The sequence below is a fragment of the Alosa alosa genome, chromosome 10, assembly GCF_017589495.1.
Source record: "Alosa alosa isolate M-15738 ecotype Scorff River chromosome 10, AALO_Geno_1.1, whole genome shotgun sequence".
Lineage (NCBI taxonomy): Eukaryota > Metazoa > Chordata > Actinopteri > Clupeiformes > Clupeidae > Alosa > Alosa alosa.
The window spans coordinates 10150683-10177503 of NC_063198.1; the positions used below are offsets into that span (position 1 = coordinate 10150683).

Genomic DNA, 26821 nt, shown 5'->3' on the forward strand with positions numbered 1-26821 from the left:
TCTTATACTTTACCCGAGTGTCTATTTAGCATAAAACTAAGAAACAGAATATAAAGAAAACAGATATAGGGCATTAAAAATGTCAAGTTCATTACTCATCTTTTTTGTCTTGAAAAACTTTATTACCCTGCATTTTCTGGGTTTAATCTCATTCTTTCCGTTGTATCTTGCCACAGCTTGCTCGTTGTTCTGCTGGCTGCCAACTTTCCGTAATTACTCTCTCTCGCTCTGTATCTCTCTCTCTTTCTCTCTGCTTTTTTCCTTTCTCTGTCTCTCTCTCTCACCCCTTCTCTGCACCCAAATGTAAATCTCCTAGGGGGCTGTGGACAATATAAACATGACACACATCTGGAGCACGGCAAATTCTTGACACGTTACAAGAACCAGTCTTGCGACCGGCGCAGGGGCATTTATCTTCTTGTATCCACTGTTGTCTCACTTTTTCCATCCACGCCGCCTTGTTCCTGTTGTTTCTTTTTGTTTGTTTAATTCTCTCTTTCCCCCCTTTATTTTTTTGTTTATAGTGAGGTTCAGTGCACTAGATACCCTTTAATCTCCCATTACGACAAACTGAGCTGTTGTGCTTTTAAGTGTTGCTGCCTTTCCATTCTTCAGCAAAAGAGGCGCCTTTTGAACCATAACACACACGGTGTGATAATCGGGTTTACTTAAATGTTACTCAAAGAAATAGATTATAAAAAGCCACTGTTCTAGAGTGTGGCATTTGAATCAGCACGTACTGCCATGACACGATTACCCCAAACCACTCTGAGCTCATGTCAGAGAAAATGCCTCTTCATGCCCCAGTAAACATGCTCCTATTTGGGTGACCACAGCACAAGACTGTCCATCACAGCATTGATAAAACACAACAAAGACAGCACTGACAGATGTGATGGCTGTTTCACTAAGGATACATCAGAATCAAGGTGAGATTAATTAAATGTCTTTTGCTAAATGTGTGTGAGTGTGTGTGTATGTGTGCGTGTATTTGTGTGTGTATGTGTGTCTGTCTGTCTGTTTGTCTGTTTAAGACAGGGTATTTGTCGTATGTGTGCGGCATGTAGCTGTTGTATCAGTCGGGGGAGAGGTTGTGTGTGTGTGTGTGTGTATGTGTGTGGAGCAATGCATTCTTTCCATTACCCAGACCAAATCAATGCAGTCTAAGCCAGCAGGCTGTCCCCTCCCCCAAGCCGCTGCAGTGACAGGCGGAGTGGAAAGAGCTGACCCGGGCTTGTCAGGGAGGGCCTGGCCTCCTGCCTGTAGCCCCTGGTGCCGAACAGTGGCTGTCTCAACACATGTAAGCTGAAACACACAAACACACACACACACATGCACACACTTTGACACACAGGCAAACTCCCCACATCTCTCTCTCTCTCTCTCTGTCACACACACACACACACACACACACACACACAGTTCAATTCAGTTATGTAAGCACACACACCCAGCTGAAATGCAAACTCACACAAACACAAAGGCTAATACTTATAGGCCTAATATCACTGTGTATACACACTCTCTGCCTTACACACACGTACACACAGACACATGCAGACTCTCACATTGACACGGGCATTGTAAATATTCCCACATGACAATTAAAACCTTGTTCGCTGTTATAAAAAGGCAGCAGCTTTTGATCCTTTAGACTCCTGTGTTTAAGGGAGAAAGAGTGAGTGAGTCATAATCATTACATGGATAATGATTTATTATGTTAAGTTCCAAAGTAATTGTGGGAACACACACTGCACAAAGATATTTAGGGCCCGAGTACCGGAGGCGCAAGGCCCTCTTGTTTTTGGAAGAGTCGTTATAATTGTCTCCATTCTGCCATTTGCCTTTTTTGAGGTAGTTCCCATGCAAAAACTCATGAAATTCGACATGCCCAACAGGTGTCATATTCACTCACGGACAAAGGCTTGGCCCCAGGCGTGGCACAATTACTCTCTAGCGCCTCCTATGTCACTGAGTCTCGTGGTTGGCATATACAGTAGTTTCACCTACACACAAAAAATTGGGTAGGTGGGTGTGACTCGCCAAGACGAAAAACTTTTACATCGCATTACAGGAAGTGAGATATTTAGGATTTTCTGCATTGTGACACATGATCAATTTCAATGCACTTCTCCTAGACTATTGATCCGAGCCAAGATGCTGCTGATTCTAAATTAGAATACCCCGCCACATAAACAATAAATGTGTCATAAATTAACCATGCATTGTTTGAAATGGCCTAAATGTCACAGGTTATTGAATACTATGGTAATGATAATATTAACATGCCCATAATTCATATTTAGCATAGTGCCACCAATTTGGACTCACTCCTCGTAAGCGGTTCATCGGATTCTTGTCAAAGTTGGTATACATGATGACAAGATGCTGCTGATTCTAAATTGCAAAGCTTTATTGATGTTGTAATGTGCTGAAATAGCAATATAATTCATTTGCATACCTCAACACATAAACAGGAAATGTGTGATAGGCTACATTGCCATGCATTGCTTGACATGGCTCAAACCTCACAGGTTATTCATTGTTATGGTAATGATGATGATCACAATGCATATTTGGCATAGCGCCACCATCTGGCAACAGATATAATGGCTATTAATGCCTACAAAATGCAGCAGCTAGGGTTCTCACAAAAACTAAAAGAACTGACCACATTATTCCAATTCTTAAGTCCCTGCACTGGCTTCCAGTAAGTCACAGAATTGACTTTAAAGCACTACTGTTTGTTTATAAATCACTTAATGGAGCAGGACCTAAATACCTCTCAGACATGCTTCAGCAGTACACACCCTCCAGACCTCTCAGGTCTCAGGAGAAAAACTGTTAGTAAAACCTAGTTACAACTAAACATGGTGAAGCAGCTTTTAGCTGCTATGCAGCTCAGCTCTGGAACCAACTTTCGGATGACATTAAAAAGGCCCCAACTGTAGCCAGTTTTAAATCTAGACTTAAGACCAAACTGTTCTCAGATGCTTTCTGCTAACTGTACTGAGTTATAATTTCTGAATCTGTCTTGAAAATTATTCTACCTTGTGTCTTTTATTTTGTCTTTTTAATCATTCTCTATTTTTAAATTTTACCTTGTGTTTTATGTTTTCTTTCTATTATGATCTTTACCTTTTGAACTATTCTTTGACTATATTGCCCTTCTATGCTTTTATTTGTTATTATTATTTGGTTTTGTTTATGTAAAGCACATTGAATGACCTCTGTGTATGAAACGCGCTATATAAATAAACTTGACTTGACTTGACTTGACTATTACAGTCGTGGCACATTTTTGACACTTCTCCTAGGTGGTTCATCAGAACCATATAAAAAATTAGAGATGTTGATGTTAAATCGTGAAGGGATCGTTGATATGTTGAAATGTGTCGAAATGGTGACGCAATTAATTGAAATATTTTTATTATGGTCATGCCCCCCACCCCCTGCCAAGTAGGCTGAAATCATGTTTCCCACGGGCGACAAATCATGAAATTTGGCAACCATATCATTCCTCAGTCATGGCCTACTGGTTAGCACTTTAGACTTGTAACCGGAGGGTTGCCGGTTCAAACCCCGACCAGTAGGAACGGCTGAACTGCCCTTGAGCAAGGCACCTAACCCCTCACTGCTCCCCGAGCGCCGCTGTTGTTGCAGGCAGCTCACTGCGTCGGGATTAGTGTGTGCTGAGTGTGTTTCACTAATTCACGGATTGGGATAAATGCAGAGACCAAATTTCCCTCATGGGATCAAAAGAGTATATATACTTATACTTACTTATACAGGGTCTGAGACAAAGCAAATGTCACTAGATCAGACTGTGGTTACAGAGGCTCATGTATCAACATCAACAGAAGAGATGCACATCAACACTTCTACTTGCTGGAATTACCTGAAAGATAATTTAAACCAAGAACAAGAAATGTACAACATTATTGTGGAATCAAGTGTTGAAGTGATAATCTGAAACCCCCACTGGCTGAAACCATACACTTGGGATTGGAGCAGAGATTGGACCGATGCCCCAAACGTCCATACAATAGAGAGATATCTAATTAGGTTGATCGAATTACAAACTTATCTTGGACAAATTAATTGTACAACCCTGTTGCTCTGCCCAGAGTCTGACCAGGAGGAACCATTTAATTGTTCTATTGGTGGACGGCCTCACAAAACACTACAGTTTCAATCATGATGTAGGCCACTTTGAACGGCCTCAGCCCCATTTGAGAACAACAAAGCATTATCTGATCTGCCATGACAACTAGCTCTATAAGTAGCCGTCTAAAATTACAATTAGCATATAAATAAAAAGAGCAAACCCAAGGCCTGCTCACAAAACACCTGAAACTAGGGTGTTGCCATCATGTAACAGATTATCGCATGACAAAACATGTCTTCTCAGTAAAGACAAAGCTCATGAATTTTCATGCCCCCCATAGGACATGTGTTGAACAGGCTCCTTGAAGATAACGCGAACGATCATGTAATGCTGACAACTACAGAGCCAAATACAGAGCTAAACACGAACCACCTCTAGTTACCAATTGCAATTCAATTTTCACTAAAGATGGAGCAAAATGTGTGCTCCTATTAAAACAGTTTCAGTGTAGGTCACTATTTAAAATTTCACTATTTTCAAACATCAAACATTTCTGCAGGGCTACAAAATAAACCAACTAATCAAAATATACAAATGTATTCAAATGCAGTTTTGTGTGCAGCAGGCGAGATATGAAGTTACAAATATGCGTAAACTAGTCTTTTATTTAATTGTAAAAATGCTAGACAGAACATATTTACAAAACTGGAACATTCATTCTGTACAAAACGTATAACCAGTACATCATTCAGTCAAGGAGACTGAAAGCTTCAACAGCAGAGAAATCTTAGCAGTTTTCCACTTAACTGCCTTTGCTGTGGAGCCACAAAGTCAAAGCATATTACCTCCAGAGTCCACAACAGGGCATGCAAAGGATGGGGACCATGGAGAATTCTGACATAGCAGTTTGCTACAGGGCTTTGAGAAATATGCTGGTGAAGAATGCATAGTCTAATGCAACTTAGACAATTCCTGAAGCAAAGTCTAGCCTCTTAACAATCCTTGTGCAGATATTTACACTTTAAGTTTTGTTCATGAACCGTGCATCCCTTTCTATTGTCATCTACAAAGTCATATTTCCCAGTGCAGACCAAGACATCATCAGCACCAACATCGGTATCCTTTGCGGAAGTAAATCTTAGGTCTATGCTCTTCACACACATCACAAGTCATATCAAACAATCAATGCAAAGCACTTTCTTTGGTAAAAAAAATCTGAGCCAAATGGACTTTCAATGTTATGTCTAAACAGTAAATGTAAAGTACATACCTACTGTTACTCTAATAAGATATAAGGCAGATTTTTTGATAAAGTGTCCACGGAATAAACAACAAAAGTATGCCTTTAGAACGTGATATAGCAACTGTGAGGTTTCGGGAAATATTCCCAGATTACTCATATTTCTCTTTTCTCAATTGATTAAGTTGAATTCAGCATAACAACATCTTAAACGGCTCATTCGTTTGCATTGGAGGGCACATATTCCAACCCACATTGTTCAAAAAGCTCAATAAATAAACCAACAACAAACACAAACGAAATACTACAAATAAACGACAAACAAACACTGATCAAATATAAACAAAAAGAGAGAGTTGAGAGATTTCAGAGCACAAAAATGAAATCCACTGGCCCAAACAAAAAATCATTGCTAGTACTTCACTACACAGCAAGAGGACCGACCCATGGATTGGATTGGACTTTTACAGGGAATGTTCGACGGGCATCTCTATTTTCTTACAGTCCTCTAACTATACCACACCTGCTATAATTATGAGCTATGTGTGAGCTGTGTGTGTGTGTGTGTTATGTGTATGTGTGTGTGTGTGTGTGTGTTTGTGTGTGTATATGATGGTGGAAAGAGTGTGCTAGTGTGTGGGAGCGGGACAGTTCACAGCACAGCGAGGTCATGGCAGGACTTGGAGCGGACCTTGAGGGCCATTTTCTTGTTGTTCTTGGCCACCAGCCGGTCGAGGAAGCGCCGGGCCTTCTTGGTGATGCTCTCCTTACGGCGGTAGACGGAGCGCCGGCGCTCGTTGGTCTCTTTGCTGTCGCGGCGCAGGCGAATCTGCCGCACGATGCCCTCTAAGAGCTCGTCCACATTGTGGTGCAGCGAGGCTGATGTCTCGATGAACTTGCAGTCGAACACCACAGCACAGGCCCGGCCCTCTGTGCGGAGGAAGGAAATATGTGTGTGCGTACACACACAGAAACACACACACACACACACACACACACAAATGCACACATATGCACACACACATACCAACAGTATAAGCACACCATGAGGACAAAACATTACTAACATGTCCACTTCAACATCTTTGTATATTTTAACGTCTTAATTGAAGACAATTCAATTCAATATTAACTCAATTTGAACTCAACTGAATGAACTGAAAGAAGTAATAGTGTCACATGTTGTGACTCCTTTAAGATCTTTGCTCCCACCCACTGCACCTCCTCTCCATTTTCCCTCACCTTCCACAGCCACCTCTCGGCAGCGCACCAGGTCGCTCTTGTTGCCCACGAGGATGATGGGTATGTTCTCCGCCTGGCGAATGCGTCGCAACTGAATGCGAAGCTCCGAGGCGCTCTCGAAGCTGTTGCGGTCAGTGATGGAGTAGACGATGACGTAGGCGTTGCCCACCTGCATGCAGTAGTCCTGCACCCACTTCTCATCCTCCTCCTGCACACATCACAGCACAGTACTACACAGTCATCATAAAACATAAAACATGCATATCCACACAGCACAGGAGAGTACTACACAGTCATCATAAAACATAAAACATGCATATCCACACAGCACAGGAGAGTACTACACAGTCATCATAAAACATACAACATGCATATCCAAAACAGGGAAAGGAGGCATATATTATACAGACATACAAATGACAGTATGGTTTCCGCAATGTTGCAAATGATTAATGCAGTCAACATAACTGAGTTAAGTCATCTAATGACTTGTGACTCAATTATATGCTTTGATTGAGTTAAAGGCGTTCTAAGTGATGCTGGGTAACGTCACTTCTGTTGACGTTCAAACAAAACAGAGAACTAGCTCGCTACTCCCTCCCGTGCAATTGAAACTCTCCTAAACGATCCTAATCCATCTCGTCTGTGATTTGCTGGAACAGTTTGTTATGTTTTTATGGTCCAGTTTGGCCCAGGTTGTTTTTGTTGCAGTTTTTGGAGTCTGGGCTGTCCACAGAGATCGTGTTTATTTACAGTGTATTCAGGACACAGGCAGCTAGAGGATGGTGAGGTGATGTTTGCTGTAAGTGACAAAAATGTTTAGCCTAAAAAAAGTGTGACATCGCTTAGAGCAAGTTAGCAAAAGTAAAAAAATGACTTGATTGGGTTATGTTGAAAGCGTTGATCTTAATTACTAGTGAAATGTGTAAGCAGTGTAGCCAAAAGTGACAAGCAGTGTGCAAAATGTAAGGTCATTATTGGTGTCATTTAAGACTTCAGCTACTGCAAAATCAGACATGACTAAGACAGGACTTCACTAAATAAGGCACACTTACTGGCTGACTGAGATGCTCATTGTCAGTACAGTAATTTTCCATTATTATCCACATTGTGTATAAACTGCATGAGTGTTTTATGTAAATAAAAAAAATGTATTAACTGCAGTGCCCAATAACCCAATGAATGAGAATCAGATCAGTGCTTTAATCAGAAAGAAGAATGAAGAGAAGAAATGCATTTCCATGTATAGCCCTGTATTAACTGCATTGCTGAAGAAATTTGCAAAATCAGTGTATAAACCTCAATAAATAGTCGGGATATTGCGGTATATAACAAATATACCCCTAGAGAAATATCAGATGCAATACAGATACAGAAACAATCTAATAAGAAAGTGCTCAAGTATGGGTCTGTCAGCTGTCTATTGAGTACACATAAATATCTAAACTAGATGTACCGCATAGCGGTACAAAATATGACCGCCGCTCAGTCCTGTACATCTGTTCCGCGAAAATAAATCACACTTCAATTTGTCTCCATATTTTACTCCATCCCCCACTCTTAAAACTTTTGTGCTTGTTTGGCATGCCTGAGTGTGTGTGTGCGGCTGCACAGAAAGTAGCCTACTGGTGCTGAAAAGGTGAATAGATTGTAGAATAGCCAAAGAAGATGTACTGTAGCATTGTTATAAAACCTTTAAAATCTCTAAACAATTACAAGTAGGGCAGTTCATCACAGTTCATCCATTGCAACTGGATTGATGAAAGGTCACTTACACCTGTAGGCTACATTGTATTTGGGAAAAGCAAAAGGTATCAGGATAATGTTATTATTTATTTATTTATTTATAAACAAAAACATCTGTCAGTTCCATGCCGTTTTCAACAGCTATCAAAAACAAAGGTCATTTTTGGATGGATGAATTTTTTGAGAATGTTTCTTCTTCTACATAAGATTTTAGTCATCTTTAGTTCATGTAATACTTTATTGTCAATGCACAAATTAAGTAACAGTAGTCTGAAACGTTATTGTTAATGCACAAATTACGTAACAGTAGTCTGAAACAAAATGCTGTTTTACATCTAACCAGTGGTGCAAATAACTGTCCAAATGGGCCTTGATGAAATGCGTCGCTAGACTGTTCATACACATTTTAACGGGCCAAAGTTGAAGAGCTGTTGTCCGTTATTGTTCGTGCAAATATAGGCTGATTCATGTTCCTTTGCATTGTGTAACTGAGGTCCATGGCTAGTCTGGCTTTCACCAGACCAAGCTCAATCTTTAAGAAATCAAAAAATAAATAGCGGGCAGATCAGATGGGTTCACCCAGCCTAGTCCATAGGCACCCGATATTGTTTAATTTTCCGATTGAGATATCCACGCTCTGGCTATGCAAAAATGCATCAGGGACTTATGACAAAACTGTAACTAACAAACTAGATCCTAATAGAAAGCTGTTAGCTTCCCTAAGCTACAGGTAGGCTTATAAGGTAGGCCTATTTACAACATAAATTGTCAATAGGCTATGCTGGCGACACAAATAAAATCTCCTTTGGAAACCAATGCTTACGCCTTACAGTATCAAGCGGACTTAAACTGCCATATCGTGGCAAAAAGTTGTAATAAAATTCACGCAGCTCCATGAGTCAAGGAAAGCGCGAATGAAGTAGCCACTTCTAAATGGGACCCACTACACAGTAGCTTAAGGTGTGTTGCTAAAGCAGCTAAAGTGAAATGAAGGTGTCATTGTTTGGATACTTCACACACACGTGCTTTTTAATTTCACAGACTACAACAACCAAGCTGGAATCAAAGCACATCGATTTCCCTCTCACACCCTGCACGCACTTAAAACAAAATAAACAGGCGTCTCAGTCTCACGCATGTATAGGCAAAACTGTATCAGACCGGTGTAATGTTGGTAAATCTTCCATTCGCAGAAAGATTTTTTGTAGCACGCGGCAACAAATGACAGTCGAAGATACAATTACAGTGCTGCTATCAATTTGCTTGGTATAACCGCATTTATAGTTTTCTACAAATGCAATCAATCAAATTGGCCTCCATCACTCAACTAACGCTAAAGGTAACATTACCTAGGTCCTTATTAATATTATAAGATTAACGTACCTGCAGTAAAAACCAAGCATGTCCGATAAACATCCTCAGATTTATTTCGGCTTCAAGAAGAAATGGGAATTACATTTCATGTGAACATCGTCCTATCCTCATTAGACCGTTCTCTGCGGTACAGTCCTTGTAGGAAGCGTCCATTGTTTTTCCAACCCACTTTTAACTTCCAACAAAATTACGTCTCACTGCAACAATGCGCAATCTAGTGGACAAACGACTACTTATCGGCAATAGGCCTACTGGAAATGCAGCCATGATGATGATGATGATGAATATTTATTTTGGCTTTCTTTTAATCCTACTGAATTTGTAATTATGTATCGGCCGTTCTAATACCGATAGTATGTGGGTGCCTGTGTGTGTGTGCATGTGTATATGTGTGCACCGCCATCTACAGGCCAATGAGTGTACAGTCACTAAATGTACACATAACCTATTTTTTTTAGACCCCCCCATGGATGAAATTCTACGAAACTTGACATACCCCCAGAGAATGCCAGGTCAATCATACACATAAAATTTGGTGCAGTTCTGAACATCTTAACTGAAGATAGGGGCGATTAAAGCAGAATAATATTGCATTTTCATTTTTTACGGGGGTGGGTGGGGGGGCAAATTACAAATGAGTGATTGTGGGCCCTTGAGACCAACATACCATAAAAGATTCTTCATCCTCAGTGCCACGGTTCAGGTAGTTATTTAGGAAAAACTGCTTTTTTGCGGTTCGGGGGGCCCAGCACGGGGGAATGGCCCCGGGACTAAAAACGAAATTTTTCCGTAAAAGTCTAGTGGGGCTACATACCCACCAAATTTCATGTGCCCCGGTGGTTCGGTGTCCCAGGTATCGTTGACCAAAAATTCAGGAAGTAGATGACGGGGGGGGAAAAAAAAAAAAAAAAAAAACTTTGACAATCCCTATATGACCGCTTCGCTAGCGGCAGTCATAATAAATATAGTAGTATTCTGCTGTATTGATAGTTACATACTTTCTCATAACTAGTCTCACGGTAAGATCATAATAGGAACACTGGAATGTTTTCGGCGTTAATGATCTGAAGACGTTGTGATAGTGAACCATGTTTACAAGACAATCTGATGACACCAGCAAGGTGTTCCCAACGTGTCAGACACAGTAAGTGCCAACTTGCTGTTTACGTCTGTGGAAATTCTTCTGGTGGCTTTATATGGAAACTCGATCCAAAATATTAGTGCAATATGAGGAACTCAAAACACTTGTTCCCTAACCATCATCCCCGACACATCAGTTATAAACGGACACCTCATCGTTTTGCAAACTCCCTTCGAACTACACATGAAGAACATTCTTGAGTCGAGAACAACCATGACGTTCAAAGGCTCAGCATTACTTTTGTTTGTCCCTGACACATAGCTGATGGCCTTTAAAATTCTTTGGAAAAAAAATGCTTTTGACATTACTGTGAGCCGATATGGACAATTCAGCAAATGGACTGCATATGGGGCAGCTGATCGATGGCAAAGTAATAACACCCCACAGCCATCCTGGTTTCTAACTGTGCACCCCATGGGGAATTCTCTCTCTCTCTCTCTCCCTCTCTGCTCTGTCACTCTCTCTCCCTCTGCTCTATCTCAATGTCTATTTCTCTCTCTGTCCCTTACTTGGTCTCCTTCATGCACATACCTGTCTCTCTTCTAACATCTGTCTGTCTCTTCTCCCCTACGACATGCGTTCTATTACACTCATAATGTCTGTCTGTCAATCTGTCTGTCTCTTTCTAGGGCAACAATTGCAACTGTCCTTTATGTACCTAATTTAATATGTTCCACATTTCCCACACACTTTCCTTGCCCTCAAGATCATACTCATTTCCCTGTATTGCTCTCTTCCATTTCTTCACTCTTTCAACTCTCATCACTCCTTTGCTGTATTTCCCTTCATTGCCCCCCATCTCTCTCTCTGTCCCTTTCTCCTCTTAGCTGGATGCAGTTGCACACAGCACAGAGCCATGGTGCTCTGGCCCTCTTCAGCAGGGGTTCATGGATTTTTGCCTCAGGTGGAGAGTGGACAGATTTTCCATAACACAGTGGGTAAGAGGACAGAGGCCTTTGTTGTTTTGCAGTTATCAGCATAAATCAGCAGGGTTGAGCAACACTGTACTTTTCTGCTGACTTTTAAGCAAAAGGGAAACGTGGGACATGTGAACGAACGGTAAACAATAAATTGTTCACTGTTTAATTACTGGTACTTGAAACACGTACAGACATTATTTTAAATTGGTCCCACTTGGGTATGCTATGGATTTCAAGCAATTACTGTACACAGTGGTTCTTTAGCTGGCAGCTGCCAGTTCACAGTGCTCCTTGGAAAGCACATTTAAAAAGTAACTCATGACAACAAATTTAAAAATGACTGGAAAACTAAATCTAATAAACTAAATAATCTGTAATAGAATGGGATTGGAGGGTAAGAGGAGCCTACCTGCTTCTCTGTTTCCCACGTATCCATGACGATAAGAGTCGTTTCCTCTCCATCCACGGTCAGCGTTCTCTCATAGGTGTCCTCTGCAGCAGTGAAGAGAAGAAGCCAGGAATCAGGCTCAGTCTAACACACACTGGGACATAAAACATTAGTAGCATCATTTACCTGTTGCGTATCATTCAACCTCAAAAGTGAACACCTGTTCTGAGTTTTTGAGTTCGACAGTGAACTCTTTCAACAAAACAAACAAACAAAAAAAGAAACTGGGAGCGTACTGGATTGGAAAGTTATTTATTGTATTTTGTACTAGGCCTGTGTACATTTGGGGAATTTCCCTGTATTCTTTCCTTGCAATGGAATAACTAGGTCTACACAAAGAACATGGAAAAATCCCCCAGAAAAAAGGCACTCCTCTTTAATCAAAAACTAGCTCTGCAGAGGACATTGAAATCCAGGGTCGATGAACTCCGCAGATATTGGGGCTCTTATTGCCATAAAGATGCTTGGCTTACATCCTTCCAGCTGCTGTGAGGATCAGTTCAAGTTACTGCAAATATAAAGAGTTCTTCTGTGTATGGCTTTTGAGGCCTAAGAAGTTCCCCCAAGGGCAAAGATATTGCATGACCTATAGCTCCCAGGTATTTAGGCCTACTATAATAAAGATAGGGGTTTTAATGACCGCACATCTTAGTGAAGGAGTTTAAAATCTGAGAAATAGTTAATCAAATTAGTTGCATTTGTTTTTTCATAAACTGCAGCTTTCCATTTGTAAGCCTTGTGCCAAATCTAAAAATAATTTATATATACTTACATTCTACAGTTAAGTATACATACTGCAGTACTATACTGGAGTACACAGAAATGCTGAGAAGACAAACACAAACCAAATGAATTTCCACTGTATTCTACTTGTATCTGTATCACTTCAACTCAGTGTTATTCTGCTCATCTGCTGGGACGCTGAATGGCACAGTCACAGTGCAGTTTTTTTTTCTGTGCTCATCACCATGAAGGCCTCAGGGCAGCGAAGAGAAACACTGGAAAAACGCATCGAGCCGTGTCTAGTTTAGACTGATCTTATGGCTGCTCTGACAGGAAGATGAAAACACTCTCGGCCTTGGATGAAAACAGACCTCTCTAGTCTTTCCATTTTCAGACTGCATTAAGTCACCTTATAAGACCTCTGTGTCCACGAGAGGACAGCAGACAAGCCAGACTTTCAGCTGAAGATGGGACATTAAGACAAGCCCACTTCAATGTGATGTCTAAAGTTATCTTAAAAGCAGCTTCTTAATGTCAGTACAAGACAGTAAGGGGGAGGGATGACTATGCATTGCAGAAAAGGCAGGTTGATGTTTGGCATCAATTAAATACTTTGAAGAACCAAGGGTGAATATTCAATATTCACAGTCTTTAAAGAAAAAAAATAATTGAATTTGTTGCCATTATGTATCCATAAAAAGTAAAGACGCAAATACTGTAACTCCACATAGTCATTTGAAGTTGACAAAATGATGATAAATGAGCTGACTGGAGTGATAGCTAACAGCCAATCAATACTAGTTTGATGCTTTAATAATTACAACTCCATTAGACAAGCAGGTGTTAATTTATAAGACATTAAACTGGCCATGATAGCCTTGTTAAGCATGTCTGTGCAATAATAATTGGGGGACAACATGTCCAACATTCTGGGCCTAGTGGCAGATATACAAAAACAACAGCTGCAGTTCAGAAAGAATCTATAAGAGTTGTTTATCTGAGTTTTCATTCGGACTTTAAAGCAAAGATTATTTCTAGATTTCCCCCACTATTAGACGCTAATCTAACAACTAATCGTCATCTTGGGCCTTCACATCGCATGGAAAAAGCTGTGGCATTTTTGAAAAACCCAAACAAATTAAAGCGCTATGGTGGGAATAAACGTGTGAAATGGGCTGATATCACACCCTGTGCCTACGATAGTCAGGATGACCAAACACCAGGAAAACGACCATCTGGGGACTGTTCCTATTCCCTACACCGCACAGTAAACATCAGCATGGGAGTGTGCGTAGCCAGCATTTGATGACATCCGTGTGTGTGTGTGTGTGTGTGTGTGTGTGTGTGTGTGTGTGTGTGTGTGTCTGTTTGTGTGTGCATGGAAAACAAATGACTAATCATACTCAAATAAAGACACTCAAAGTAAACAACAAACAAACAACGGCAGCAGCACAATGACAACAGCAACATGATGAAACCAAACTAAAATGTTTTGAAATGTTTCGTGGATAGGTGTGCAACGGAGTACTTTGTATAATGACTGTTGTAATTGGGCCTAGACCACACAAGAAAACAGAATAGTCCACAGCAATAACATAAGGTGTTATCTTTTAATATCCCTTCATATTTTCCACCACATAACATTCACCTCCAGTGGTTTGGTGAAATAGAGGAACACACAAATATTTCTAAAGCCAACAAACGGCTTCCTGGCTTTTTATTAAACTGGACAGGTCTACAAACAGCAGATGGAGAAGCTAGCATAATTCTCTGTTTATTATAAAAACTAAAACCCTTCAAATAAGGGGTATATTAATACTAAATATTACTCCAATTAAAGTTCACAGTTTGAAACAATTTTTTTTTTTTAAGGAAAAGGCATCTCTGCCAGCTGGCTGAGTCCAAGCAGAACCGTACAGTACTGGACTAAGGCCTGTAACAAAATCAAAATTTGAGATGACATCCACAGGACTGTAATTGCATCTCCTATATTATTGCCAAATACAACCTTTTCCAGTTGGGACTAACTATTAGGCTCTAATGGGTGCAAAGAAAAAACTTACCCAAGGGGCAAGCGGTAGACTGTGTGTGTGTATGTGTGTGTGAGTGTGTGTGTGTTTTCTGTACACCATGTCTCCTGACAAGTGGGTGATGTCAAAGAGAAGTGACAGCACCACGAGCCTGCATCTCTTGGGAAAATACAATGCCAAGTCACTAGAAAAACACAGACCCCCCCCCCCCACACACACACACACACACACATAAGGCCTGCATACAAAAGAACAGTCACTCACATACACATAAATGTACTTCCACAAACACAAACAACTATCAGAAGGGCTTGTCCAAAAAGCATGTGTTAACACTGAGCTACACTGGTCACTGACAACAATGAAAAGTGTTGTTGCACTCTGTAATTCATTCAACATACAGCTGATATCAATGATGCTTTGAATGAAACCTTTTCGCACATATAACACATTTTGATAATTAACTGATCAACCAACCTGTCCACCCATCAATTAAACATATACATCTGCATACAGAGCATAGCCTTCATCGCCCCAGCGTAACGTCAGTGTGAGAACATTTAGCCCAGCAACTAAATGAGCAGAGGTTTCATCGAGGGCCTTGGTATCAGTCACTACCTTCCTCGGACCCAGAAAGAGTGAAGGAGGTTAAACAGCTGAAGGATCTCTCAACATCCAGACCTTCGTTTACTGTCAATTTGCACATCAAATCCATATCCATATCCATAAGCAAAGGAAGAGTAAATCAGGTCCATTTTAAACCAATGGAGGCACCAATGCAACAAATCAGACTGTATCAAGACAAAACAATGTATCACTTGCATCACTATACACATTATTACTTTCTAGACTCCTTAAAGAAGTTAAAAGTAATTAAAATAATATTATCTGATTAGTATAATTCTTCATCATGTGTTCAAGGTTCACTACAATTCAAACGGTATAAAGGTTTATTCTAGTAGTAGGCTGCATTAACTAATCTGGCACTACTAAAAATCACATAGCTTCTACACAATAGACCAAATGAAGGCTTACTGCAAAACACATGGACTACAGGTTCTAAGTTGCAATGAAACCCAAAGATGATAGAAATGTGGATACCAGTAGGCTACTTTTCCTTGGTTGTGTCTACTAGTCTACAGATAGCCAACTGCCAACTAGTAGACAGACTGACATACTGTAGCCTAACACCTATGGTAAATTAGCATATCTTGCAATTCAACTATTTACGACATATAATTCCAATGTCAGCATAGCCTACCTCCAACGTGATGATGCGCGTCCTTCTCTTGAATGCCAGCGAAAATGCTGGCCAAACTGGACTTTCCAACTCCATGGTCCCCTAATAACACCACGCGATACAAGCACTCTGCCTCCGAGCTGTCCGAATCATCCGATTCCGAAGACCAGTTGGCCCGCGTGAGTATGCTCTTGTCTCCAGGGTGGTAGGAAGCCGACTGCCCGAGCTGAGGGTGATGAGGATCCGAGGGAGGGTCTCTGTTCCTCAGCCCCGACTGATGAGACGAAGGGATGGGAGTGCTTGCTCGCCTCCGCAAAGTTTCCTTGCCCTCTCTCTGAGTGTTGAGCGTCATCTTTCAAGTTGATACGCATACCTAAGTAAAAAACAGGAAATGTTAACTTTGAAACAACTGTTTTCACACTACTAAACTTCACATAAAAAAACATAAACACTGGTTCAAACGGTAATAGCCCAACATTCAGCAAATAGCCTATCCATCCAATAGTAATATTAGGCCTTAGATATACAAAACATTTCTCTGAAAATTCCATTGTAGGCTACTCACAACCAAAGCCATCAGTGTTTTTACTTTGCAAGACTACCACCAAAGAAGTCCATGAAGTTTAGACTAGTTGCATCGCATCCGTGAGCCTCGGGTCTGTCTCTTTTCCAATGCCAGCACGGGGCTCCGACGTCTCAATCAGTTCTGTCCCAAATGAAACTCTACACTCCTGCAGTCATAGCGACAGCCAGCAAAGTTCCACAACGCTTTTAAAAATTTAGAAGTGGAATCATGGGACGCTATCTCTCCCTCTCTCTCTATTGTAGTCTATGTCCATCCCTCTCAACCAGCAAGCGGCAACACTCGTTCGCACACGCTCAAGAGCGCACGCATGACACACAGCACATAGCCTACGCACGCACAAGATGTCCACACTCTCAGGTAGCCTAAACAGCACACACAACAGGGTCACCGAAGGGGTAGGGCGTGGAGTCCAAGGTTTTTCCCCCAACCACATAAAAAGGCTCGCAAACTTTATAATATAGGCTAGCCAACTGTTCTTAAGAATAGATTATATAAAACCATAGCCTAGGCTGTATGTTACTGAAACAATCATAGGAGTGATGTATCAGTTAAGCTACCGTTTCCATATAATATTGACTTCAATGTTTCAGTTTTACAAGTTTTACAAAACAGTCGCCGTCTTATTTCTTGACAGGTATACTAACCTATACGCACTCACCCGTTAAATAAACGATGTCATGCGTGCCCGTGATACCGTTCATCAAACGTCCTCAACAGCGTCCAACATGCGAACTCCTCCTTGTATCTCTCATACTGTTATTATTTTTGATTAAAGCACACCCTGTGTTGGAGACTTTCCGACAGTCAACTTATTTCCAATTTATAATCCCACCCAAAATTTAATGACGTTGATCTTAAGTCACTTCCTGCTCTTAAAACAAAGTTTTACGTCCATTCCAAACTAAGAAAATGTACAGATAGTGTGAAGCAAGAACGACACTCGGTAGTTATTAAGTCTTTTGACAATTACCATGCTCCCATGGTAAGTATATTACTAAACATGTTATAACAATTGTGCCCTAAATAATTTTCTGCACAGTCAAATTGTCGAAGTGAAACATCACAATATAAAGTAATATACTGATCTGAGGGGGGAAAAAATCATGTTCGGTTTGATTCTCACTTGTACGCAAAGAGGAACGCAAATAGATCAGCGCGAGCTGGATAGTGTTAGCGGCCGATCTTGGACACCCCTCTGCTGAGCTTTGCGCGGTCCTTACCAGGAAATCCTATTCTCTGAGGCTCAGCTGAATCTATTCCAAATGAAACAACGCAAGTAATCAAACCAGTCGCCCGTGCAGAGGGGGTGACAAAGTCCCAAACTGTTTATAGAGCCAGCCTCTTTCCCACACTTGAGTAAATTACTAGGACTTCCCAAATGACCACTGCTCAAAGGTTTTTGCATTTTTGTGAGACGGTTTAGCAATGCTCCATTTGACAGATAAATAAATTGAATCAAATAAAACACATTCACTCAGTCTACAAAAATCTGCTGTGCTTTAATCCTCTGACATGAGGCTTGACACAAACTTATTATGAATACCAGTCTATATCATAAAATAGTGATTTAGTTGTAATTTTGTCTCAGTTTGACATGTAACTTCTCATCCATAAGACCTTTGCCATGTCAGTTGCTTTAATGAGTTGGAAGGTATTCATTGGCTGACACCTATTCAAAATTCCTCACTGTAACATGATGAGCTTAGGGGAAGAAGAGGGGTAAACCATTTGCATGGTCAGTGAAAGTTGAAAGTAGCTGCTGAAGTTTGAGCACATAGTTTTTCAAATGTTCTTCAAATGTTCGGCGAGACTGAACTAAATGGGCAGCCACTCTTCTTTCGGAATGTTCAAAACAACGTCCATATCTGGAGTACACCTGAGGGGAGAAGAGAGCAGTCACTGAAAAAAACATACATCATGTTTTTGGGAATTAGTAAAAAATACTGGTTGGTTAGATTTACACTTTGTTGCTACGTGCTTAATCATTCTCTTTGAAGCTGTTTATATGACAGGAAAAGGGAAATGCTATCAGTAAGTAACTGTGCTCCCAACAAATTGAAACCATGACCTTGGTGTTGCTTGTTTGTTGCTTGGTGCTAGCAATACGCTCTGCGAGCTGAACTACAGAACAGGGGTTCCGAGTGACACAAGTTTGATATAACCTAATCATTTCCCCGACATATTGCTTTAGTAATGTGATATTGCAAAATTTTGCAGGATGAAATAGTTGTTTGAGAACAGTGTCAGAGGTCAGGGGAATGTTAGTTTGACAAAGTGAATTACAAACAGCACAAAACAGCATATGGTCTGTGTGACACCTCACCACAAATTCCCAGCTCGGTTCTCACAAAAGCGCACGCATATACACACACACACAAACACACAGAGGCACACTCACTCTCTCACACACACATACACACAGGCCCAATGATCTAATCCCATGCTGGCTGGAAACTGAACAGAACACAAGAACAAAACTGCGACCTCTTCGGCTTCAGCCCTCAGCCATAAAGACCATCATAAAGCGCTTGCATCCCCAAACAAGACCCATCGTGATTAGTAAATCACTGGAGAGCCCGAGCCCTGGTGACAGCTTAAACACTTCCCGACGGTCGTTTCCACGAGAACGACTGCCTTGCATCAAGGAAAAAAGGAACAAACTTGCCAGTTCTGAATAAGCAAACCACTCTCCCAGCAGGGATGACCCCCCCTGACCGTGACAGAGTGAGGGGGAAGGCAGGAAGTACGGCCGCAGCCGAGGAGCCTCGTCCCTTTCCATCCCATCCATCCTGTCCCATCCCAGCTGTGTCCCGACAGACTGCAGATCAGCCAGAGGGCAGTAATCTTCAGGGTAGGGTGGAGGTTTGGGAGAGGAGGGGGGGGGGGGGGATTCAACTTTTCAGTGGCGTCACCAAACACCCCCTCATTCAACTCCGAGGGGCCGGATGGGCCTCGTAGGACGTGCCACATCTGCCTGTGTTAGATGCCGGGGCCTGTGCAAAAGTGCAGTGCCCCTCCCGCCTGCATGCTGTTAACAGTCATGTATCATAAAATCCGTCTGGCAGTCGTGGTGTAAATTGTGAGACATGGAATGTCACACGTCTGTCGTTTTCCTTTTTTCCATCTTTCAGGGGAGACATGTTGTTGATTTACTGGACAATGGTCGGGGAGCGTGATTGTTGCGGTCAGGAAAATGTCACATTGTTTTGGAGCGGGCGATGGAGAAATGTGAAACCCTGGTTAACCTTTAATGGCTGACTGGGATTCCGTGAATGCAACACATAGAGCCTGTCTTCATTTATCTTTAAGATGGCCGGATGGCCCTTCTCCAGAGCTGGACTGGATAGTGTTACACATCCATAACTCATTGCTTTTTCCTATCCATGTCTTTGTCTCTCAAGAGGTGAGAGAGAGCCGCAGCCAGGTATCACTCTGTAGTCTGATTTGCTTGTTGTCTGAAATGCAACACTCTGCTCTGTCTGAGAGAGTTGTTCATTGTGGTAAGAAACAGCTCAATGTGGCTGAATTCAGAAACACAATTATCGCTCTATGTAGACTGTGTTTCAGAGGAGCCTTATTTGCTTTGGTGACAGATCAAATCTGGGAATGTTTGGCATCGAATGGAACAATGCAAAATTCTATCAAATGCTTCTAATGATCCCATTGCTTCTGGTGATCCCTCATTGGAGTCCATTTATTTTTCTGAAATGGGATGTTATGTTTACTTAGATTTATCCACATAAATAACTGAAAAACGATGGAAAAGGCTCATGAAGCTTTTATGCACAAATTATTTTCTTTGCAGGAAAAAGTAATTCATATTATTTATAAAAAATATCAGCAAGGATTTCATGAGCGAAGAGCTTTTCAGAGTGTTTGTAAACAATTCTGAGAAAGGCCCTTTACTGAGTCTTGGGCTGAGTGTTGCAAATGTGCCTTGTCATTTCACTGGACAGCTTATTGAAGAGAAGTCAAGAAGTCATTCTCACAGTAACAAACAGTCCAACAGCGTTCTGCATCTGCCTGACTGCCAGCTGGTTTTATGAGAAATTGCTAAACTAGCCCAACTTTGATCTCATGGGTATGTCAACAACAACAATAAAAAAGAAGGAAAAAATGTTGCTGTATGAGAAAATGTCATGTCAGAAGCGCCATTTTCTCTCTGATAAATTTATGCTGACATATTTACGGAATGCATATGTAATTGACTGTCAAACACCATACTTGTCAAGCTTTGTGAACACATCTTCAAAGATCTCTTCTCTCACACTCTTCCTGGACAGCTGCAGTTCTTGGACACTGCGAATAAGTTCCTCATTGCTCTTCTCCAGTTTCTCGATTTCCTTTCAAAACAAGCAGGGTAAATGTGAGTCAGGTGCTGATGCTGAGAGCTACGGCACAGTGACCTCTCTACATTAAAGGAAGAGCCCGCAATTTTAATCTGATGCACTATTCATCAAATTCATCTCATTTCTTTTCACTGTACTCTAGCTGTCCATTCTGTGAGTGTGCCCATAAATAAACAAATAATAAATAATAAATAAATAACAAAGAACAAACAAACACGGTACAGTAAATGGAAAACAAACAACATGTGTCTCAGACTGAGCCACACACCATGCTGCTTCAGGTTCAGGAGGGAAGGTGTAATTTGATTGTAATGTTGAGTTCAAATATCATTAAAGGGGAACTTGGCAACTATTTCAACGTAATAAACCCGTTAAAAATCATTTGGATGGTTAAATGACTTGTTCCGGTGAAAATGGTGACTTTCCCTGCTGTCCCTAGCGTCCCCAGGCGGAGAACCAACCTTGCAACATTGAAACTACCGTCCCGGAAAGAGAAGTGAGAAACAAGTGAGAACAAGAAACTAATTTTAAATTGTGTTTCTTACCTTGTAACATCCACATTGTTCTGCCGAACTTATGCTAACCATTTCATTAGCTTGTAAACAAATCCATGTGCTTTATACACAGTTTGAAATAGCATAATGCACAATTTCTCCAGCAGAGGGGGAAATATAGCTAATCCTGCCAAGTTTCCCTTTAACGCTACTTTTAATGCTGTAGGGTTAAAACAAGCCTTTCTGTAGATCTCAATCTCTTCCTTCATGGTGCCATTGTTTGAGGCCATCCTTCTGATCGCAAGTGGAACACGGGAGACATTTTCCTGTAAAAGAGCCCAGGAAGAAGTTCATCAACTAGAAGCAGTTATCCTTTCCGAAATCTTGTTATAGTTATTGTTAGAAGTACAGGAAATAATATGTCAATCTGTATGTTGTGATTTTTTTTTTTGTCTGTTTTTTTTTATAGCAGTGGTGCTATGTAAGTGGATGAGATGCGGGTTGTTATCTGTCTGTTGTTTGTTCCATGTGAAAATATAATGAAAAGACTTTCATTAAAGAAGTACAGGAAATAAATAATGTATGTCATAAGCAAAAAAAGAAAGATGCACTTGATTGCACTTAATCACAAAAAGATGCCAGTTATCATCCCATAAAGCTTTTATCAGTGGCAACTAGGCTGTCATTGGTCTTTTTTTGGGGTCAGCTAGGGTGTTAAGCGATATGGACAGAGGGGTGATTATGGTACCTTGACAGTGGCAACCAGAACCTTCCGCCGTCTCTGATGGTTTCGCTCTTCCTGTTTCACCAGCTCATCCTGGCACAACTGTTTCAAGTCCTCATATTCATCCTAGGAAAGTAATCAACAGTGTGTGTGAACACTCCTTGAACATATTTGTGAAGTTGGGGCAGCTACCAATAGCCTCACACATCACATCTGCTTAATGTGTTGATAAATGCACTCAGTTAGGGTTGGGTATTGTTCTGATCCGATTCCGATTCTGCCTATCGATTCTGGTTCCTGCTTATTCCTTATTTCGATTCCAATATATATAACTGAAAATTCAAAAGGGGAATATTTATTTAGAACTACTGATCCACAGACATATTCATTAAAACGCCAACGTTTAATAATACAAATAGATCTAGAACAGCTAATTTAAATAACTGCTTGGCCTTTTTCTTTGTCTCAAAATAGGTAACAAAATAGGTAAACAAACACACACATCTTTACTTGTCTTTGTCTGCAGTAATAAAGGAATTGAAAGACAATAAAAACAAATGATTATGGGTCTGCTTATAGATTCCAGTTCCAGTTCTTTCTTTTTCACTTCCCTACCCTAATATCAAGGTCTTTAGCACTGTTGGAAAGAGATCTCAACATTAATGACTTACCATTTCAAATAGTCTGAAACTATCCACAACTTTAACCCACAACTGAAGTCCCTTCAGACCCGTGTGGTCCTGCCCTATAACCAGATGCACTAACCTGCTGGGTCTCTTCCAGTTTCTCAATCTCTCTCTTTAAGTTGGTGATCATGAAGACCTTTACAGGATATTCCTTGTCCTTGTAAGTCTTCAGGACATGGAGCTCTGCCTGGGCACGCGCCAGTTTGGCATGTATCACTGACAGGTCCTCCTGAAGAGCTGAATATACACAGACATAAGGCAACACACAGACATACACACACACACACACACACACAGACTCGATCTACAGTAGTGTATACTGTTACTACTAACCATAAAGGCTTTTCTTTAACTCTTCCTCTATTGCCTTCAATTCATTTTTGGCCTCTGCATTTTGGCTTTGACTCCATTCCTTGAAAGCAGAGATAGATGTCTACGAGCAAAATAAAAGGAATCAAAAAACAAACGGACAAAAGAATCACCATATTGTATACAAACATGAATCTCAAACGAGACATTTAATGACTACAAACACTGTAATTTTTGCAATTACTCCTCTGTTGACATGATCTTATATGATAAATAAAAACACTGTGCCAAGCACAGGTACAGTAATGGACATGTCGTTTCAATTATATGTACTAGGGAATGTACCATGTGCATTACCTCTGAAACAGAACAGTGTCATTATGCACATGCAGACAACATTCTTTTTTCTTTTACACACACATACTCTCTCTCTCTCGCTCTCTCTCTCTCTCATACACACACACACACACACATACCCCCAGTTTCTCATGTTGATCAAGTAACTCCTCTGCACCCTGTATGGAGCCCTTATCTGTGGCTCTGATCTGCTGAGCAATGAGCTGGTTCCTCTCCTCAATAAGAGCACAGAGTGGCCCGAGTTCCTCCACTGCTCTCCTCTTTGATTTCAGTAACAGCTGAGAAGCAGGAAACATCATCTTCACTCCAGTCATCACACTTTTGCAAGAACAGACATTTATGGCTATTGGCTACACATATGGCACAAACCTCAATAACTTAATGTAACGTTAATTCATAAACTCAAGAGAAGGAATTTCCGCTCTCAAGTTATTTAGTCCAAGGCTGCCTCATGTAATAGTTTCTCACATAATTTATCTTCCCCTCCCCTCTCATGAACCTCTGACAGAAGGAATCTTAGCACCTAACACTGACGGGGCAAATTCTGAAAGAAATGTGTTCTGCTACCATTCATGACTGGCAAAGTAAGTAAGTAAATAGGTAAAGTATTTTTAGAGCACATTTAACCACAGCTCGCACTGACCAAAGTGCTGTACATAGTGCATTAGCAAAGATAACTTGACTGTCATTATTTGTTCCAGAGGTGATGGAAGTTTATGTTCAAAGGTGAGTAAGAAACACGGGATGCACTTAAGACCTAACTTAAATAATACCAATTAATATGGTAGCAGAAAATCATTAACAGTGTTTTTCATTGTACCATCAATGTTTTGGTATTGTCCTCCTTCTTCTTTATGAGAGCAGGGTCTGTCTTCATTTCAGCATTAGTTTTCCTTGGGAATCCATTAGGCGTAGATGACAAAGCACCCCCATCAGTGTTTGGCTGAGACTTTCCAGCTAAGCATAACAGTCAGATCTAATCAGAACTCATTTAATGCTCTAATTGGCTTATTTGAAGCCTACAATATTTGTTGATCAAACTCTAAAACAATACAAAAATATATGTTTTCAGTAGGCTAGTTCACAGAAGGCTTATGAGGCCTACACGTCATGATATCTATCTACTAGTAGATTCATGAGATTGTAGGATCACCAAGACATTCAAATGTGAGCACAAATGTAGGCTACTCGTCTAACCTGAGCTGTCATTTTGAGGCCTTCTACCAGTTGTGGATGTTGAGTGGAGGCATTGGTCTAGCCCAGTATTTTGGTGGTCCTCCTTACTTGCTGCATTTAGATCTGCCACAGTCCAAAGAACAGTTTCTATGCTCTTTTGTTTCTTAGATTCATTCCTATCGCGCCGCTCCCACTTGCTATAATCCTGTGGACACAACAGTATTTCTGTGCAATAATGTTTCTTTGTCCAGGTTAATTAAAGTAAGATTATGGGTTACTGTCAAAGGCTAGCTGGATTGTAAACCTAATGTTCTTTTTGCGGTAATGTCTGCAATTGTTGCTAGATTGAATTTTTGCTTCAATCTAGCAGTTGAACTACAGCAAAGCTACCCTAGCGATAAACCAATTGGTTAACTAGTTACTGATAAAATAAAGGCCTAGCTTAAACTACTTTGAAAAAAAAATCAGATGTGCAACTGATACAAAAGTTTAAGAAAATATAGACCTAATAGAAAGAGTCACATGCCAGCAAAATTGCAAAAACTGTCTACAGTACTTGATCAGAGGCCAAGGTGCAAGGTCTTGTAGTTCAGTCAGACAGACATTATTTTACTAACGTTGTTTGTTGTTCAGTATTTAAGTAGCCTACACAAAAATGGCATAAAACTATATTAAACTACTTGAGTCACTATGTAAAATTTGTTGAACCACCAACAAGCTATTGAACTAGATGTACCGCAGAGCGGTACAAAATATGACCGCCGCCCAGTCCAGCACATGTTTTCCACAAAAATAAGTCACGCTGAAAGGCATATATGATTCTAACGGTCCCACTGAATTGCATTATGCACACTCAATTCTCACTGGTATCTGCTAGACAACAAGTACCAAAACATGATTAGTTCATAGATTTCACATGTAATATACATTTTATACAACCCCACCCCCATCTTGCCTGTTCATAATTCTGAGAAATTCTTGAATTGTGTGCATGTACATGTTTATGTTTATGTGTGTGTGGGTGTGTGTGCGTGCATGTGCATGTGCTTGTGTGTTTGCCTGTTTATGTGCCTGTGTGGGTGCATGTGCATGCATGCGTATATATGTCTACTGTGTGAGTATGTGTCATACGTAGGATTACTGTGAATGTATGTGTGTGCGTGTGTATCTGTTTATGCACATGTGTGCATATGGAATGGGTTTACATGACCCCTGGAGGCAAAGATCTGAAAAAAATTGGTCATCCTAGGCCCTACGGTTCTCAAGATATTCACAGAAAACTGTGTCTGCCCTACCCTCCTTTCGGGGGTCCAGTCCAGCGGGCGGGCTACAGATCAAAACGAAAAAAGGAGGTTCCATGCTATCCATGTGGGGTTACATGACCACCCAGTTTCGTGTGCCCCGGTCTTACAGTGTCCCGGGAATCCATGACGGAAATTTGGACAAGCTTCGCTGCGCGGCGGTCATAATAATAGTCCCCAACACTGCATCTAACATTGACACTTGCTGTTCATGCTCAGCTTCAACTAGGCCTACGTCATACAATCATACATTTGTTAACGGCAAGTTACGTCAACTTTGCATGTACGATAATTTGGTAGACATATATAACACATACCACTTTTCTGTTAACCTTTTTTGAGTCCACGTAAAGATGTGGCGAGGAATTTGCTGTTGCCATCTCTTCCTTGAATTTCGCAAAAAGTTCAAGGGAATCAACCAGATTCTACATAGTAGCCTATTTGGCACAAGAATCAAAGGAATAATTTACTGCAGCACGATTTTAAATTACACAAACTCTAAACAAATAGTTCTATATCTCTCAACTGAAACCCTCCACTTTGGCTAGTTACTCAGCGTGCAAGAACGGGTTGTGTCTCGGTCTTATCACTATAGTAACCAGACGCGCTTCCTCAAAGGTGGGGATC

General features: G+C 40.9%; 2 protein-coding genes across 5 annotated transcripts; both read right to left on the reverse strand.

The window, feature by feature from the left end:
* Nucleotides 1-4753: 4753 nt before the first annotated feature.
* Nucleotides 4754-18008, reverse strand: rem1 (RAS (RAD and GEM)-like GTP-binding 1). Of its 4 annotated transcripts, none has more exons than XM_048255246.1 (5): nt 17922-18008; nt 16234-16585; nt 12181-12263; nt 6591-6798; nt 4754-6278 (listed from the first exon to the last, which is right to left on the reverse strand). In XM_048255246.1, the coding sequence occupies exons 2-5, from the start codon at nt 16562-16564 to the stop codon at nt 6001-6003; spliced, it is 900 nt and encodes a 299-aa protein (XP_048111203.1). In that variant the 5' UTR covers nt 16565-16585; nt 17922-18008; the 3' UTR covers nt 4754-6000. The 4 variants fall into 4 exon arrangements, with proteins under 4 accessions (XP_048111203.1, XP_048111201.1, XP_048111204.1 ...); XM_048255244.1 differs by lacking the exon at nt 17922-18008 and adding an exon at nt 17457-17915; XM_048255247.1 differs by lacking the exon at nt 17922-18008 and adding an exon at nt 16802-17450.
* A 315-nt stretch (nt 18009-18323) lies between these two features.
* On the reverse strand, nt 18324-26769 carry c10h20orf96 (chromosome 10 C20orf96 homolog). Its single transcript, XM_048255242.1, has 10 exons — nt 26512-26769; nt 24915-25098; nt 24538-24674; nt 23837-23995; nt 23385-23484; nt 23131-23288; nt 22390-22491; nt 21881-21967; nt 21023-21141; nt 18324-18674 (listed from the first exon to the last, which is right to left on the reverse strand). Exons 1-10 carry the CDS (start codon nt 26572-26574, stop codon nt 18614-18616), a joined length of 1170 nt encoding a protein of 389 aa, XP_048111199.1. The 5' UTR covers nt 26575-26769; the 3' UTR covers nt 18324-18613.
* Between the last annotated feature and the right edge of the window lie 52 nt (nt 26770-26821).

What these genes read in the sequence shown, in the direction of transcription:
- c10h20orf96 (XM_048255242.1), bottom strand. Translation starts at nt 26,574, where the DNA reads ATGGCAACAGCAAATTCCTCGCCACATCTTTACGTGGACTCAAAAAAG. An exon ending in ATCAACATGAGAAACTGGGG is followed by an intron (nt 23,485 to 23,836) that starts GTATGTGTGTGT and finishes TTTTGCTCGTAG; the next exon opens with ACATCTATCTCTGCTTTCAA. An exon ending in AACTGGAAGAGACCCAGCAG is followed by an intron (nt 22,492 to 23,130) that starts GTTAGTGCATCT and finishes TTACTTTCCTAG; the next exon opens with GATGAATATGAGGACTTGAA.
- rem1 (XM_048255246.1), bottom strand. Translation starts at nt 16,564, where the DNA reads ATGACGCTCAACACTCAGAGAGAGGGCAAGGAAACTTTGCGGAGGCGA. An exon ending in CGTGGGAAACAGAGAAGCAG is followed by an intron (nt 6,799 to 12,180) that starts GTAGGCTCCTCT and finishes TGATGTGTGCAG; the next exon opens with GAGGAGGATGAGAAGTGGGT. An exon ending in CCGAGAGGTGGCTGTGGAAG is followed by an intron (nt 6,279 to 6,590) that starts GTGAGGGAAAAT and finishes TCCTCCGCACAG; the next exon opens with AGGGCCGGGCCTGTGCTGTG.